Raw genomic sequence first — 17,455 nt, 5'->3', positions numbered from 1 at the left:
TTTTTTTCGAAGTACAAATCAATATCAAAAGATTATCTAAAATCGCTTGTCTAACATATTGTACATATCCAGTAGTTGTAATGTGTAATATATCTTTTTATCAATAATAGGCTTTTAGTTTGTTATTAAGTTAACAGCAATGCCTGGTCGTGCAGTTAGCGCGCTGGACTGATTATCTTGACGGTACCGGTTTCATACCCTGCTCGCCGACATCCCTTGTCGTCCAGAGGGAGATTTGGATAAGGAAGTAATTTATCTTTAAGTTTGAAGGAACATTCAAAACTTGTAAAACATTTTACAGAAGAAAAACCTTTTTTACAACGTCAAATGAATCTTTGAAACATGTTTACTTTTGACAATCAAACCTAAATGGAGTCTTGAATATTCCTTGCGGATAGGCCGATCCGACAGGGATCCGACTCCTACGGGGGCCGCCTCTGAGTTTGTGTGATAACACAAACTCTTTTTTTAATCTTGTATATAATTAGTTTTTTTTTTTTCAGATTTTTCTTCAATGTAAATAATAATTATTTGCATCTTTATTAATTCAGACTTTAGACAACCAAAAGGAGACCATGATTTGAATTTTTGTACCCATGTCATTTGTAAGAGAATTGTTTGAAATAAATATATTGAGCTGTTTGGCTACTCTGATTGAATGTACTCCTATGTAATAATAAACACCTTTGTTCTGTTTGCCTTATAACTTGAACTATAGTACACATTTTTTTTTACTCTTCTTGTTTAATGTATAGAGAAGTAAAGTTCTCCTTTAAGACCTTGCTCTTTATAGGGGCACATGTTGTAAAGAGCATCTGTTTCTATGTTTTCATTTAATGAGAATATCATGTAACAAGCAAAACGACAAACCACTTTACTTTTGCCAACTAATGTCGGTACCCGTTCTTTAATTGGGCCAACATTTTGGGGTTTACTTTTAAACAGGCCATGTTTTGCGACATTCTGAAACAACAGCATATTGTGATCTTCAGGGAACAAAACAACAGTCGTAGCTGGTGTGTACAATTTAAACGATTGCAATATGATTGTAAGCAATCATTTTAAAAACCGATATAAGATATATTAAAGGTGATGGTTCTTGTGGTTCTAATAATCAAAAAAAAACTTGGGTTTTGGAAATATTAATAAGACTTAAGTATTTATAGAATGACATAACATTTTAAAGGTCGCGTATCTCTCCACAGGATGTCAATGAAGTGTTACTGCTTTGTTTTATATTTCATAAATACTACTAAAAACAGACGTTAAAGTATAATGACATAGTAACATATAGACAGTTTTTTAGTATTACAAAAATAATTCAGATCTTTAGACACATTTGAGTCCTACCACTTTATGTTCATATTTTATGCATTTTAAACACTTTCAATGACTTTACTACAGTCTCTTACTAAAATAAAACATTTTCTGAATTTTATCGTATCGATTCATTTATGTAAGTTAATCTGTTTGGCAATGGTTTGTATCTAATTAAATGTGATTGACGAAAGTAACATAAAAAAACAACAACACACCAACGAAAACTCAAAATTAAGTATCAAGTATTGATTTATTGATATTTCTTTTCCTATTCAGTTTTTGATCTTGCGATCGCTAACTAAGAAATTTCAACAGTCGCTATCATTGAAAGTTGAATAGAAGCTTTTCACAAACATACGAAAAATTAGAGTTACAAGTATTGTCGTAGAGAAGCTGGTAATAATTATAATAGATCATACAGTTACCATCCCTTCCATTGTTTGGTTCACCTGTAAAGTTTCATTAATAATATAGTTAAATATGGCGACATGGTGTTAAAATGTAAGGCGGAATACTTAATATACATATATATATATATACCGGATAGTCGCTCCGGCATCGGCCTCTGCCGAATATCCGGCATTTTTTACCATCCGGTGATATTCGGCTCCGGCAGGATATCACTACCAGATAGCAAACCGGATAGTTAAAAGTACACCTATTTAATATGCATAAAGTTGACCTCGTTCCATTAATGTCTGTTGTAGAAAGTTTATATTAAATCAAAATAATGGGCTTAAAAATAGAGCCATTATGCACCAAACATCGTTTATTATAAAAACAAGGCGTGTTCATAACTTAATATAAATAAAAATGAAACTTTACATCATAAATGCGCTTTACATACAGAGCAGCAATGGCTGGCACTTTTTCAATTTGTCTTGACCTTTGAGTAGGTAAGTTAACATGTTAAAATGCTACATTCCTTGACGTCTGTCTAGCTGTGCGGGTATATCTCTAGAGGTAGAGATGAACAGCTTCCACCCCTTTTTATTTGTTTAGTCCATCACATTGAGTTTTCTTTATAAGCATGACCACAAGTTAAATACGATAAACGTAGGTTTAATGTCAGCGTATTGACGCTCTCTAGAGGTCACAGCTTTCGAGGGCCGTTGTCCGCTAGTGGTCTATTTAAGTTTTCTTTCCGTCTTCTGCGCCTGTCTTGTACAAGGGCATTTTTTTTTGGGGGGGGGGACTAAATGAGTGTCCCGCGCCTTCGTGTGAGCCCTCCAACTGTTTCTGTTAGAGGCCATCTGCTGCCAGCTACTTTTCTCTTTGCCAGTGAGGGCAAAATGGCACCTGAGTTGAAATTTATAGCGCTTACAGTATCTCCATTACGCCTAAAGAGTCGTTTTGATCTGCACAATCTACATTCCACTATAAAAATACCTAGCGGAAATACCTAACAGTACTTCACAAAACCTATGTAATTTCCTATCATAGTTCATTAATAAGCTGTAGATCACACTAGTATGATGATACAGTTCTGATTTCATATTACATATCTGAGATCAATTAAGAACTATGAAAAAAAATCATTATTTGTAATTGGTGCATAACTAAGAAGAGCAAGTAAGAAGAGCACAAACCTAAAAAGAAGTTTCTCATAGTTTTTAATTGTAGCTTTACCACAACTGCCTCCACCCGCCTACAAAATACGTTTTCGATTCCCCCCGTATCCAGTTAATAAGTCTGTAAGCATCCTGCATTGTATGTTTCCTGCATTGTAAGCTTCCTGCATTGTAAGCATCCTGCATTGTAAGCTTCCTGCATTGTAAGCATCCTGCATTGTAAGTTTCCTGCATTGTATGCTTCCTGCATTGTAAGCATCCTGCATTGTAAGCTTCCTGCATTGTAAGCATTGTAAGCATCCTGCATTGTAACCTTCCTGCATTGTAAGCTTTCTGCATTGTAAGCTTTCTGCATTGTAACCATCCTGCATTATAAGCATCCTGCATTGTAAGCTTTCGAAATTCATTATGTTTTGGTCTATACCACACTTTACTCTTTGGACGAAAAGCGAATCACAGTCAAAGTGAAGCTTGGGACAGGTTGATACTGAATTGTAAGATATATTCTATGCATTCGATCTCGTACATTGCTAGTGGGCTTGATCGAAAGATCATACTTGCGTTTAGAACGATGTCTTGTGGCGTGCCTAATTGCGTTAAAAAAGTGTCAACTGAACGATGGCACATCACAGTGGCATGTAAGAAAGAAGGCCTGCTCACTAAAATGTTAGTCTTCTTTCAAAGATCTTTTTGAATTGATCTTGTTGCACACGCTTCTCACATAAACAGTATGAAAGGTCCTAATAAGTAGATAATACGACTTCACTTAATGTAATAATTTATTTTTAAGCAATGATAATAATAATCATTTTTACTTGACTGATATACTGATATTTGAATTATAACTACAACATTTTTTGTCTTAAAAAAATAAATTAAACCAACTTCGCGCCCCTTTGTCAGCACCCTAGAAAGTGTGTGTCTGGGGGGGGGGGAATTTGAGAAACGCTGGCCTCAGAATTTAAACAACTTAAAAAAAAGAGAACTTATTCTAAACTAAAACAAAATAGATTCTTGATCTAGATGTAGCAAAAAATTTTCTTTTATTGATATCTAATTATTTTATTTATTTATTTATTTCGGAGGCGCAGTGGCTGAGCGGTAAAGCGCTTGGTTTCCGAACCGGGCTCCGTGGATAGAATCGTGTTGAAGACTGGGATTTTTAATTTTGTGATCTTCGGGAGTCTCATGCATAAACACACACACCATCTCATATGCTACAAATATTAGTTTATCATAGGCATATGTGTTAATAAATCATTTTTAAATGGAATTTATCAATCAGTAATAGAGTTTAAACAAGAAGGTAAATAAAAGAAACAACAATTAATATAAATATAGGTATGTTATTTCGAAGATTTACACAATCTTCCTTTAGAATGAGCTGTTTAAGTTATGTAGGTATCCGGCTCCGGCTTCGTCCCAATATAAAATTTTACTATCCGGTCATATCTGGCTCCCGCCGAATATCAAAAAGTACTATCCGGTGCACCCCTAGTGCAGACAGACAAGAGTTAGTTGCTATAAGTTTTGTAACAAGTCAACTTGCCTGGAGCGAATGTGGAACTCTTGAGGAAATCACTTATCACAGAGTTGTCGTCTTCCCATCTAAAAGTGTTCTCCACATCGATATCATTGAGTCCCACCCAGAAGTAGGTGTTACCAAATGTACGTTGCAACCAGGTGAGTTTAGACAAATTATGTATGGTGTAAAGATTAGATGATTTACCTAGATAAGAACAGAATTTTCAAGATATAACTTTTCAAATGTACTTGAATGATCCAATTGACATACTGCAGTGTTAGTCGATAACATGTTTTAGTTGAAGATAAATTTAAGCTAAAAAAACAAACTTGAACATATTTGTCTTGTATTTAGGAATTGTTATCCTCAATATTTCAAGTCATCAATTAACATTATGCAATCAAAGTTACATAACTGACGATCGTTGAAGTCCTTCTCGTAGTCTAATGTACATACATATCCGTCTATTTCTTCATTACAAAATGAGATTATCTTCAACCTAGCTTTCCCCCTGAATATTATGGAATCAAAGTCACATGACTTTCATATTTAGCCATTATGCAATCAGATGTATTTACCTTTACAGAAGTCATCTTTGGCCATAATGTAATTTGGTTAACTTTGATTTACAGCTGAATCTAGATATTTTGTATGAATTTACATATATTTACAATTAAATATGTACATGTCTCAGTAATCAGATTAACCTATGTGTACACCAGTCATCAAAAGCCATTATGTAAACAGATTACTTACATTGATAATCATCAATGACCATCACTTAATACGGTTTATTATTCCTGGCCTTCATTTATTCAGATTTACATATGTCTAGATATATTTGGTTATTAGGTAATTAAATTAAAACAAATCTACAGTCATGTATCATATGACGGCCAATATGTAATTAGATTTACTTACTTCTACAGTCATCCCTGGCCCTGATGTAATCATATTTCTTTGTGGACACTGAAAGACATTCTCTTGCACCTCCAATTGTGACGAATTGAAAACCTTTGTCGAACTCACAAGGAATGTAAATATCTTTCTTTGGGACTACATTCACATGGTCAATGCTACACTTGCCTGAAAAAGTGAAATGCTTTGTGAATTTATCTTTTTTTTTTGTTCTCTTAAAACAGTTGCGTGATGAAACAATAAGTGCAGTTATTATAGAATATGTTTAATTAATTGTAAAGCATGTCTAATGATGAAGTTGCTTTCAATTACACTACTTGCGAGGTTTCTAAAATGGGACACGAGTGGAAAGTCAAGGGCAAGAACAAAAGATTTAGAAATTCAAAACAGGATTATTTAAAATAAATTGAGATTAATGACTGGAGAAAAGAGGATTCAAAAATTGAAACTCGTATGTTTAAAGCTCATACATAAGTCTGTTATAAAAAATATTTACTGTATCGGTTGTGGTTCTTATGTTTACATGTGCCTGTAACTCGTCTGTGAGTATGTGTTCACGAAATGTTACAGATGTGTGTTGTGTAGTCATTCAGTGTATTAAAGCAATACTATATGTCACAGCTAGTTAGCTATGTGATTAAACTGTACACAATCTAATAGTGCCGCTTCACTATTAATACTTATAGATACGCGAGGCTCTTTAGTAGGGATGATGTTACTATATTATAATTGTAACATATTTATGCTAATAGTTTTAGACTTTTGTTAATTTTTTTTTTCTTTTTTTTTTTACATTTGTATTGCTACGTTTTGTAAGTTCTGTCCTACTAACTACATAGTTTACCCAAAAATAATGTTTAAGATAATTTAAAACAACAATTAATAAGTAGGTTTTCATAGTATCTCCTGAACTGCAGTGCTACATTTAAGCGAAATGACACTTAACTAAAGGTTTATTCTTTTCCACGACAATGTTGTTTTTCTTTTTCTGAGGATTTGAATTAGAGATGGACCCTTTACAAAACAATTAGATCGATTAGATATTCATTACAAAACATCAGTTAGGCCAGGTTCGCATTTAATTTCACATTCACTTTCACCTATCCTTTGGTCTGCTGGACCGCTGGGGCACCACACAAGATCTGTCAACCTTCTTTCTCCATTCTTCTCTGTCATTTGATTTTGATAGAGTTCAATTATGATATTCTTTTTGAAAATATTGATACCGGCATTTTATACCTGCCTGTGTGAATCACTTCGGGGGCCGATTTTGAGTTTGTGTTTCGACACAAACTGTCTTTGTAATCTTGTTTCTTCTTGTACGTTTGGTGCATTCATCTTGCACTACAGAGCCAAGCTGTATCTTTTGAGTTCCTGAATTTTCCATTTGCTTTACGTTACTGGACAGCCTTAGCGATTGCCTTGGTTATTTTCTTGAATGACTATTTGACCCCTGTTAAGGGTGAGTTTTATTTCCAATTGTAAAGTTATTTTAATATGGGTTCGGTCGTATTTGTATTTTGTAGTTAGATTAGAAGATTAGAAGAATCTTTCTATATATAGGGTTTCCGGTTGTGGATTTCAGATTTCAGAGTTCAGGTTTCAGAGTTCAGTTTTGGTGTTACATTGTAATTTTGTGAGTTTTAGTGCTACTATGAACTTTAGTTATCTTCATCGTTGGTGAACATTCGTCTTGGCTGGAAGATACTTGTGTTACCATGAACATTTTTTTTTATATGAAGTGAACTGAACCTATCATAGAATCTTTGGCTTGCAATGAAATATTGTTGAGAAATATATTTTTTGGAGATCACACTTTAAGTGGGTTATTTTGTTTTAAATACTATTTAAGTATTTAATTGAACTGTACTATGAATTATTAATTTTTCACATCATGCTATATGTACTTGTATTCATTTTCATTCTCATTAGTCATTTGTTATTTTATTATATAAATATCATTGGAATAAATTTATAGTTTAATTATAAATCATCATACATCGTTTATTAATGTATGTACAACTGGGTGTGCATGGTGTGTATGGTGTGTATGGTGTGTGCATGGTGTGTATGATGTGTATGGTGTGTATTGTGTGCATGGCATGGGCGTAGCCAGGATTTTTTTTCGGGAGGGGTTTTGGGGGGGGGGTGATTCGCCCCGCTCCCCCCCCCCCCCCCCCCGCGGAAAAAAATATATATGTGTGTGTGTACATAATTAATCTTTATTACATTCTGACCCTTTCGGAAGACGTTTATTGTTTATTGTAGACTCCCCGCCCCGCCGCTGAGCACTTTTTCTGGTATTGAAAGCCAACAAAATGCATAATCTAAGGTATCTACACTGCATTATCTTGCTATTAAAAAGTTTTATTTCAAAAACCTAATGTGCTATTCTTACTGACTTAGACCCTCTCGCACGGTTCGGCGCATTTTCCGGCAAGCTGTTTCCGCAATTTTTATTTTGCGTAATTCATTTTGTCGGAGAACATGTCCCGCAAAACCTCATGCGACGATCTGTCACAACCTTACTAAGGATTCGACTCACAGTTCGGCATATAATTTCTTTGATTTAGACCCGATCTCTATAACTGACTCCTAAAATCTGTCTTTGTTGAGCCACATTTAATGTTTTTCAATTTCGGCAGAAGACTATTCACACTTTAGGCCTATTAATGGAGCCCAGGCCACTGGTAGAAATTGGTAACCTTTCTTACTACGCTCTTGGAATTACATGCCTGTATTTTGCTTTAGATTTTATATCGAAAAGGAAAGTTTTTTCGACAAATCATCTGTAGAGGGTTTTTAACTCAAAACCCCCTCGGCTGTGCTGTGGTAAGTGATGATTTAGTATTAAAATCTCACCTAAAATAAACAAAATGAAAGCAAAATCAGTCACTTAATTCCGCCCCCCCTTGCAAGGGGGGGGGATTTCATTTCGGGGTGGGGGGGGGGGGGGTTTGAACCCCAAGAACCCCCCCTGGCTACGCCCATGGTGCATGGTGTGTATGATGTGTATGATGTGTATGATGTGTATGGTGTGTATGGTGTGCATGGTGTTTATGGTGTGTATTGTGTGCATGGTGTGCATGGTGTGTATGGTTTGTATGGTGTGTATGGTGAGTATGATGTGTATGGTGTGCATGGTTTGTATGTTGTGCATGGTGTGTATGGTGTGTATGATGTACATGGTGTGTATAGTGTGTATGATGTGTATGGTGTGCATGGTGTGTATGGTGTGTATGGTGTGCTTGGTGTGTATGGTGTGTATGGTGTGTATGATGTGTATGGTATGTATGGTGTGCATGGTGTGTATGGTGTGCATGGTGTGTATGGTGTGCATGGTGTGTTTGGTTTGTATGGTGTGTATGGTGTGCATGGTGTGTATGGTGTGCATGGTGTGTATAGTGTGTGTATGGTGTGTATGATGTGTATGGTGTGTATAGTGTGTATGGTGTGCATGGTGTGTATGGTGTGCATGGTGTGTATGGTGTGTGCATGGTGTGTGCATGGTGTGCATGGTGTGTATGGTGTGTGCTTGGTGTGTATGATGTGTATGGTGTGTATGGTGTGTGCATGGTGTGCATGGTGTGCATGGTGTGTATGGTGTGCATGGTGTGTATGGTGTGCTTGGTGTGTATGGTGTGTATGGTGTGTTTGGTGTGTCGACAAAAAGTGCATCACCCTTCTCGGGACAGAAACCTACTGGTGTGTCTGTTAAGCTGAACCTTGGGACTGATATATTTATTAAGTAATAAGAAATTATAAATTTATTATAAAACACACGGACATTGCAATCCAAAATATATTTTTCAATGACTAGACAACTTAATAATTATTAATTAAAAATAAATTCAAAGTCATGACACTATGCGAACATGGTTTTTGGACTCTCTTGTGTTATTATGTTTATAGAAACATCTACATGAGGCGTGGTGGCTGATTCAGCCTGAGTGGTAAAGTGCTTGGTTTTCGAACCGAGTCTACCCGGGTTTGAATCTAGGTGAAGGCTGGGATTTTGAATTTTGGGATATTTAGGACACCCCTGAGACCATCCAACCAACTCTAATGGGTACCTGACATTAGTTGGGGAAAGTAAAGGGGGTTGGTTGTTGTGCTGGCCACATGACATCCTCGTATTCGTCAGTTAAAAAAACAAATGACCTTTACATTTTCTGCCCTTTAGAATTCAAATCTGAAAAGAGAACTTTACTTTTTACTTTACTTACATACGTCTATGAGGTGGTTTTGGATGTCTCACGTCTACTTCTCCACACAGAATTACTCAAAATTTGCTATGCGAAATATTCTTCAAATTCATAGTCTCCTTCAGTCGTAACGTAACGATGGGTGGTGGCGTAGAGCGAACCGAATGAGCTGAAAGCCTGGGCGTTACTTATGGTCGGAACGGTGAGACACGCAGAAAGAGTTACCCTCCCCCCTCTCTCTCTAAACAGCCGAGGTATCCATAAGTACGGCTAATATCCGTTAGTTTTAGATACATTGCGATGCAGATTCTGCCTCACCACAGCAGAGATTTTAAATTCAGAATGATCCTTCTAATATTTGGGTAACCAGCCAAAAATAGCAAGCTCCTCTTTCCCGAAACTTACTGGTGAAGTGCCATTTGCTTGTGTTACGAGTAGGTGAGACTCTAATTATACACCAACAGCCTTATATATAATCTTGAGTAACAATTAATAATAAATCAATAATAACTTTGTTTACATTACACCATTTTCGGATTTCTTAGTATCTTACCCTTTAAACACGCACCCGCACCATTCCACATTCACGCTGTGCTGAGCACGTAACAGCTTGCATTTGTTCTTTTTGCGGTGACAATGATAGAGAAAAATTGTAATATAATATCTCGTGTGAATGAAAAGAAGAGGAAAGATAACTCATGTCTCAGAAATAAATTGATATAATTTGTTTGGCACATCTGAAGATGGCCACTGCTTACTTTTCATTCATTTCGCCTGGATAAAAGCAAAGATTCCTATAATATCATATTCTAGTCTTCTTCGTTGGCTTCAGGACGCTGAAATTGATATCCAAGATACAAAATAATTTTTGGACTTGTTTGTGATTGACAGCGTAGTTAGTGGCAGAATTGATGCAATTTCACAGTCAGCTCTCCAAGTAACGTACATTTTCCACTGCAATTTCTTCAAGACCAGAACACAGAACAAACCAAAGTGTAATACTATTAAAAAGAGAATGTACATCTATCATTACCTCAATTAGAAGGTCTAAAAATAATTGGAATAACAAAAGAATAGCAAAAGAAACAGTCATCAGTCAAGAGATTGTATTTATTTATAGTCCTAATTAAGGATGACACTATTATAATAATGATAGACAAAACAGGTACTAAAGTAAGGTAAGGTAAGGTTCCCCTTTCAGACATTGTGGTCGATAGGGCAGATGATGTAAAGGTCATCTGTTTCTGTGGCCTACAGTTAACGAGGGTGTCATGTGGTCAGCACAACGACCAAGCGTCTTTACTTTTCCCCAATTAATGTCAGGTACCTATTAGGGCTTGGTGGACTCAGAGGCGCCCAGAGATCCCTAAATTTAAAATCCCAGTCTTCAGCAGGATTCGAACCCGGGACCTCGGTTCAGAAGCCAAGCGCTTTACCGCTCAACCACCGCGCCTCAAAACAGGTACTACCAGAATAATAAACCTGGATGCCACCAAAATAATTGTAGACCAAATCGTTTCTCAGTCACCTGATGCACAAACCGTGTGACATCTTGCGAGCCTCAATGACCCTCAGAGCTATACGGGTGGGAGCTCATCGCTCCTGGCAGGTACTACCAAGCCAGGCAGGTCTGTTAGGAAAGGGGCCAGACAAAAGGTGCATCACCCTTACCGGGACAGAAACCTGCTCTTGGAAAAAAATACTGTTACAGAAACCATTGCAAAATAACAAACACTAAACATAGTCAGAGGCGAAAGTAGAGCTCCACAATGGAGACTTATGAAGCTGTGCAGGGAAAGTCGAACGAATCCTGTAAGGCCAACCACTCCACTAAACCAATGAAAGAGAAACACTTCCTTATTCAGAAGGCATCATTAAACTTGGGAACATTGAATGTATGTGCTGTAACCAGGTAGATGTGCACACGTTGCCAAGGAAATGTCCAATTACAAACTACAGATCTTGGGAATGTAAGAAGTTCGATGGAACTTTTTGGAGAAACAAGACTACAATCAGGAGAAACCCTTCTCTTCTTAGGAAAAGAAAAAGAACAAGATTTCCATGAAAATAGTGATGCTATTCTTCTAAACAAGGAAGCTTTTAAAAGTCTTTTAGAATGGAAACCAGTTTCAGAAAGAATATTAGACCGAATGTTTGTCTAAGTTTAAAAATGTTCACATCATTATGTGCCATCCTCCTTTTGAACCTTCAAGTGATACCGACAAAAATACATTTTATGACCAACTGCTACGTATAGTTGACAAAATACCTACAAGAGATATTTTGATCGTCATGGAAGACTTAAATGCCAAAATGGGAAGTAACAAGAGAGAGAGAGAGAGAGAGAGAGAGAGAGAGAGAGAGAGAGAAAAGTATAGGGACCCATAGACTTGGCAAACTAAATGAAAATGGATAAATATTGGCAGACTTCGGCATTTTAATGAACTGGTGATAGGAGGCAGCATTTTCCCCTGCAAAAAAATGCCACAAGTGACATGGGTCTCACCAGACAATAAAACTGAGAACCAAATCGACCACATTACCATACGTACAATATGTACAAAATAGATGAGGAGCAGATATTGGCTCAGATCACCAACTAGTTGTTTGCGAAGATGGCTAGCAATAAAACAGAAATTAAAAAAGACTAATCTAGAGAAGCTCCATAACACCCAGATTAAAAAGGAATTCCAAATGTCTCTTAAAAATAGATTTTCTTTGCAACAACTAGATAAAACCAAACAAAGTGTAGATAAATCATTGCAAAATTTTAAAGAATTTATTATAGAATCAAGCAATAAAGTACTAAGCCTTAACCCTAAGATAATAAATCACTGGATTACTGATGAGGCATGGAAATTAATCGAAGAGAGAAAATGTGCTAAACAGGCGGTTAATCAAGTAAAAACAAGAAACCACAAGCAACAATCCAAAGAAGACTACCAAGAAGTTTCACAAAAAATCAAAAATGCACTCAAACAAATAAAGACAGGTAAAGCAGCTGGTGTTGACAACATACCACCCAAAGTCATAAACGAAGGAGGTAGTGAAATAGTTGACCAGCTGCATAAACTATTCTACAAAATTCGGTTAAAAGAAATATAAATATAAATATTTTAGAAATATACATAAGATTATCCAGACTCCCATCTGGTAAAGTAGTGGAGTCAACTGTAGTTCCACTAACTCCAGAAATAACATATTTTAGGTGAAATTACGTCGAGAAAATGAAGTGACTGGCTGTAAAGAACATATATATGTGTTTGTGTATGTATTGCTGTGTGTGCAAAAAAATAAATGCATTATCAAACTCCTTCAGAAAACAATTCTGGCTTCGCCAATGAATTTTTTTTTTAAATGGATTCTTTTGTTAGAAGTTTGCCACTGTGGAATACTTGGCAGGTGGAACCATGTAAATGTTATTGATTATTGTTATTACTTTTTTTGCCTCATTACCTCCAAATAGATTATTTGTCAATACTATTAAAGGCCTTTTCAAAGTTGACAAATGTAGCATAAAGAGGAGATAGCCATTCGACACATTGTTCTAATAAATGTTTGATCTTTGAAAGTATTGTATTGCTGCCAGATCAAAAAAAAATCATGATACAATGTACATTTCAAGAACCATATTCGATTCTGTTGATTTTTTTTGTTTTCCATTAATAATTTAGAAATGAAATGTCATACTGACTTATTTGAGCCACCAGATCAATTTTTTACAATTATAGATGAAACTATACACTTGAGTGAAACTGAACACTAAATTACAGCTATTGTTTGTAATAGGCCAGCTATAGAAACAATATCATTACCAATTCAAAATGTAACATGCAGGAATAATATAGACAATGTTCATATCTCGCAAGCATTAGTAGGTGAATAATTACAAGAAGATGTGAATCAGATAAAAGAAACTTTTAGTTGAAATTATATGCAGGTTTAATAAAATGTAATAATGAAGGTGGTTATATTTCAATCGTAATTTCTGTCGTAAAACCTCTAGCAGTCAAAGTTTTTTGAAATAATAACAACGAAAGCTACAATATATCAATCCCTGGTACGCACTTTTAATGTCAACAAATCAAACACGTGGCAAGAATATAATATTACTAACATATGCGAACGATTTGTCGTGTGAACCAGTTGCGGATTTGTCGGTGAACCAGTGAATGGTTTCTCGTGTAAACCAGTGAATTATTTCTCGTGTGAAACATTTGTCGTGACCACTTATTGTCGTTGAACCGGTTGTCGGTGAACAATAAGTCAGGTGAAAGAATAATTGTCGAGTGAACGAAATGTCGGGTAAACGAATTGTCGTCAACTATCTGTCGGTGAACAAAATGTCTGTAAACGATTAGTCTAGTTCCCGCCTTTTTGATGATCAGTAAACACAAATCACAAATGTAGTTCACAGCTGGGGCTGCGAAGACAAGCCTTATTATTATATTATTATTAAACAGAAATCAGCCATCTCCATCCCCTTTATAAATGTCAATTAAACATTCACATCAAAACTATAGATTGTATTTAAAAAATATATTAGCTTTCCAGCTTTCTTTAAAAACTTTATTGAGATAATACTATTCTGTAATTAAATGTATTAAGTGATTTACTAATAACGACAAGTGGACCACATCCGGTCCCTCGCTATTTCTACACAGAGTCTTTAATGAAGCCTAAAAACATGGTTCCATTAGATTGCACATATTTTAAGTTCTATTGACCAATGACCAATGGCCAGTGACTGACATTGACCAATGACAAATGACCAGTGACTAGCATTGACCAATGACCAGTGGACAATGACTAATAGTGACCAATGACAAGTGACCAGTAACTATTGACTAGAAGTGACCAGTTATCAATTACCAACGACCAATGTCCCGTGATCATTGACCTTATACCAATAACCAATGACATGTGAGCTTTTACCAGTGACCCGAAACCAACGGCAAGTGACCAATGACTAATATTGACCATATGATCAATGTCCACTGATTATTGACCTTATACCAATAGCCAATGACATGTGAGCATTTACCAGTGACACGAAACCAATGACAAGTGACCAATGACTAATATGGACCAAATGATAGGTCAATAGTCTTACACTAAAAATGCAAAGTAAAACGAAACGACGTGAGCTGCGGACTTTCCTGACTATAGGGGCACGTATTTTTATTAAACTAGTCATATACAGTGACAATAAAAACTAAGATAACATAGAATTAACTCTTCGAATAGCAAGTCGGTACCCGATCGCTTATTTTCGCAATTACAAAATGTTTCCAAAATGAGTTCAGGTAAATATCTTCCCAATCATTCAACCCAGCGAGGCTCTGTCACCTAGTATTTATCACTGATATTACAATTATTAGTTTATAATTAATATTTAAAGTTCGAGAATCAGTTAGAGCTACTCACCAATTTCGCAGATTTTTTGTTGACTGTCAAAAGAATAACAATAACAAAGAAGAGACAGACACTTCCTTGCGCAGTCCACGTGACTAGTGGCATAGAGCAGTGTTGAGTTCAGAATCACCAAATCACTTCGCATCATTTTTTGAATATAATCTGACATCATCGTTGTCTGTACTTCTGCAATTTGATTGAAATCTGCGGTTTGAACTGGATTCTATGCAATAATTTTAAAATACACAATTTGTCTTTTTATACATGTATATATATATACAGTTGCTTTTTTGGGAAATACCGAAAATACAAAGTTTTGATAAAGAGCTTGCGGTTTTTCGCGAGTTACGGTGGTCAAGTTGCGATTCTGTCAAAACCGGTTCTTAGAGAGCGCCTTAGGAGGTAAAATAAACCTGTGTACGAAATTTTATGTGTATCCATAGGGACAGTTTATGAGATCTTTAAATCAATCAGTCAGTGAGTGGTAACTTAGAAATGTAATATAGATAGGCTTTACAAGTTTGGCAAGAAGAGGACATTGAGGTCTCTGCTAACAAACATCAGTCTATCTATTGAGTTCCGAATTGCATAGCTTGTTTAATTCTATAATATTGCAAAGTATATTGCAATAATAATTTTTTTTAGAGTTAAAACTACAATAATATAAGTGTCTGACACAGATAACACATGGCAGAGCTAGGGGAGCTGATGATTGAAAGACGGATGGGGGAAGGGGGAGGCTTTATGTAAGCTCTGGGTTCTGAACACTACTCTTTCACTTCTTGCCTCACAAAAAAACTTCTGACAACAAAGTTTAAGACAAAGACTGCTATATTGATCCTTATAGAAATTTGTTGTGATTACAAGAACAGTTTTCTCATATAAAGACAACAACCTAAAGTGTTCATTCCGCGACTACACACTAGCACATGGTCTGCTCGTGTGGCTTACGCACTGAGCTACTAAGCCTGGTGAATCTGCTTTTACTAACAGGCATGTATATATATATATTGTTTCGATTGATTGCTGGTAAATTAAATATTCTCTACCGCGTTAGTACTATTTGTTTTCTTGAGATTTATAGTGAGACATTTAGATAGATTTTCAACCACACAACTAACTATAGGCGGTATAAATACCCACCGATTCTGTTATGGCATGCTTTATCAGTAAAATAAATTTTGGAAACCCCGCATCCTTGTGTACCCCCCACAGCTACAACTCGTTTCTAATAAAAAAAAATATGTATAAGCCGAGGGTTTGATGTGCGAAAATACAGTAGTAATTGATCAATATCTATGTTCTTTTGACACAAAGAAGACAGGTGTTGCATAAAGATGTGTATAGCTAGGAAGAGCATCCCATTTCACATATTGAATTTGGATCTATGAATATTGCCTATTAGCAGATATAACTAAACAGATTCAATGATACTAATAGATAGATTTAGGTATTTTAGATCAATAAATCAGTGTTTGGTGTTCTGGCACGTTGGTCAAGTGGTTCATTGGTCCTTATTTATATTTCCTCTAGCTATACTATTTAACTATTCATCAGAGACAAGGCTAGAAAAATGTGTCCCTTTTGGGAGTACCCCAGGATGCATAACATCAGGGTTAAAATATATTGCCTGGTAATCATTTGAGGCTATATCTACTGATTAATCACAATATATAAAAAACACAATAATGACTAAAGATATACTTAGCCCAAAGATCTCCAGAGCAGGGCACACTTCTTCCGAGTACCCCAAGGCACACTTCTCCCGAGTACCCCAAGGCACACTTCTCCCGAGTACCCCAAGACAATCTTCTCCCGAGTACCCCAAGGCACATTTCGCCCGAGTACCCCAAAACACACTTCTCCGCTGTACCCCAAGACACACTTCTCCCGAGTACCCCAAGGCACACTTCTCCCGAGTACCCCAAGACACACTTCTCCCGAGTACTTCAAGGCACATTTCTCCCGAGTAACCCAAAAAACACTTCTCCCGAGTACCCCAAGACACACTTCTCCCGAGTACCCCAAGACACACTTCTCCAGAGTACCAAAAGACACACTTCTCCCGAGTACCTCAAGACACACTTCTCCCGAGTACTCCAAGACACACTTCTCCCGAGTACCCCAAGACACACTTCTCCCAAGTACCAAAAGACACACTTCTCCCGAGCACCCCAAGACACACTTCTCCCGAGTACTCCAAGGCACACTTCTCCCGAGTACCCCAAGACACACTTCTCCCGAGTACCCCAAGACACACTTCTGCCGAGTACCCCAAGACACACTTCTCCCGAGTACCCCAAGACACATCACAAATAAGTGACAGAAAAAATGTATACAGTTCCCAACACACATTTTTGAAGTTTCTAAGATTGTTAATACTTAGCCGATAAGTCTATTAGATTCATCGGAATAACTGAACTAAGGATAAACATATTATTGTTATAACTCTGCTCCCGCGCCGACACTGATGGTACCACAGACCTATACATATATTTTAT

The 17,455-nt window shown here is 36.4% G+C and overlaps 1 protein-coding gene across 1 annotated transcript; it reads right to left on the bottom strand.

Annotated features, from left to right (window-relative positions):
* Positions 1-1,553: 1,553 nt before the first annotated feature.
* On the bottom strand, positions 1,554-15,169 carry LOC129924065 (macrophage mannose receptor 1-like). Its single transcript, XM_056017826.1, has 4 exons — positions 14,967-15,169; positions 5,338-5,502; positions 4,441-4,620; positions 1,554-1,769 (listed from the first exon to the last, which is right to left on the bottom strand). Exons 1-4 carry the CDS (start codon positions 15,124-15,126, stop codon positions 1,642-1,644), a joined length of 633 nt encoding a protein of 210 aa, XP_055873801.1. The 5' UTR covers positions 15,127-15,169; the 3' UTR covers positions 1,554-1,641.
* Positions 15,170-17,455: the final 2,286 nt, after the last annotated feature.

The sequence above is a fragment of the Biomphalaria glabrata genome, chromosome 18 (genome assembly GCF_947242115.1).
Source record: "Biomphalaria glabrata chromosome 18, xgBioGlab47.1, whole genome shotgun sequence".
In the NCBI taxonomy this organism is placed as follows: Eukaryota; Metazoa; Mollusca; class Gastropoda; family Planorbidae; genus Biomphalaria; species Biomphalaria glabrata.
The sequence above is the reverse complement of the archived record's forward strand: the minus strand, read 5'-3'. Positions and strand labels throughout refer to the sequence as shown.

What these genes read in the sequence shown, in the direction of transcription:
- LOC129924065 (XM_056017826.1), bottom strand. Translation starts at nt 15,126, where the DNA reads ATGATGTCAGATTATATTCAAAAAATGATGCGAAGTGATTTGGTGATT. An exon ending in GGCCAGGGATGACTGTAGAA is followed by an intron (nt 4,621 to 5,337) that starts GTAAGTAAATCT and finishes GTTCTTATCTAG; the next exon opens with GTAAATCATCTAATCTTTAC. An exon ending in GAGTTCCACATTCGCTCCAG is followed by an intron (nt 1,770 to 4,440) that starts GCAAGTTGACTT and finishes GAAACTTTACAG; the next exon opens with GTGAACCAAACAATGGAAGG.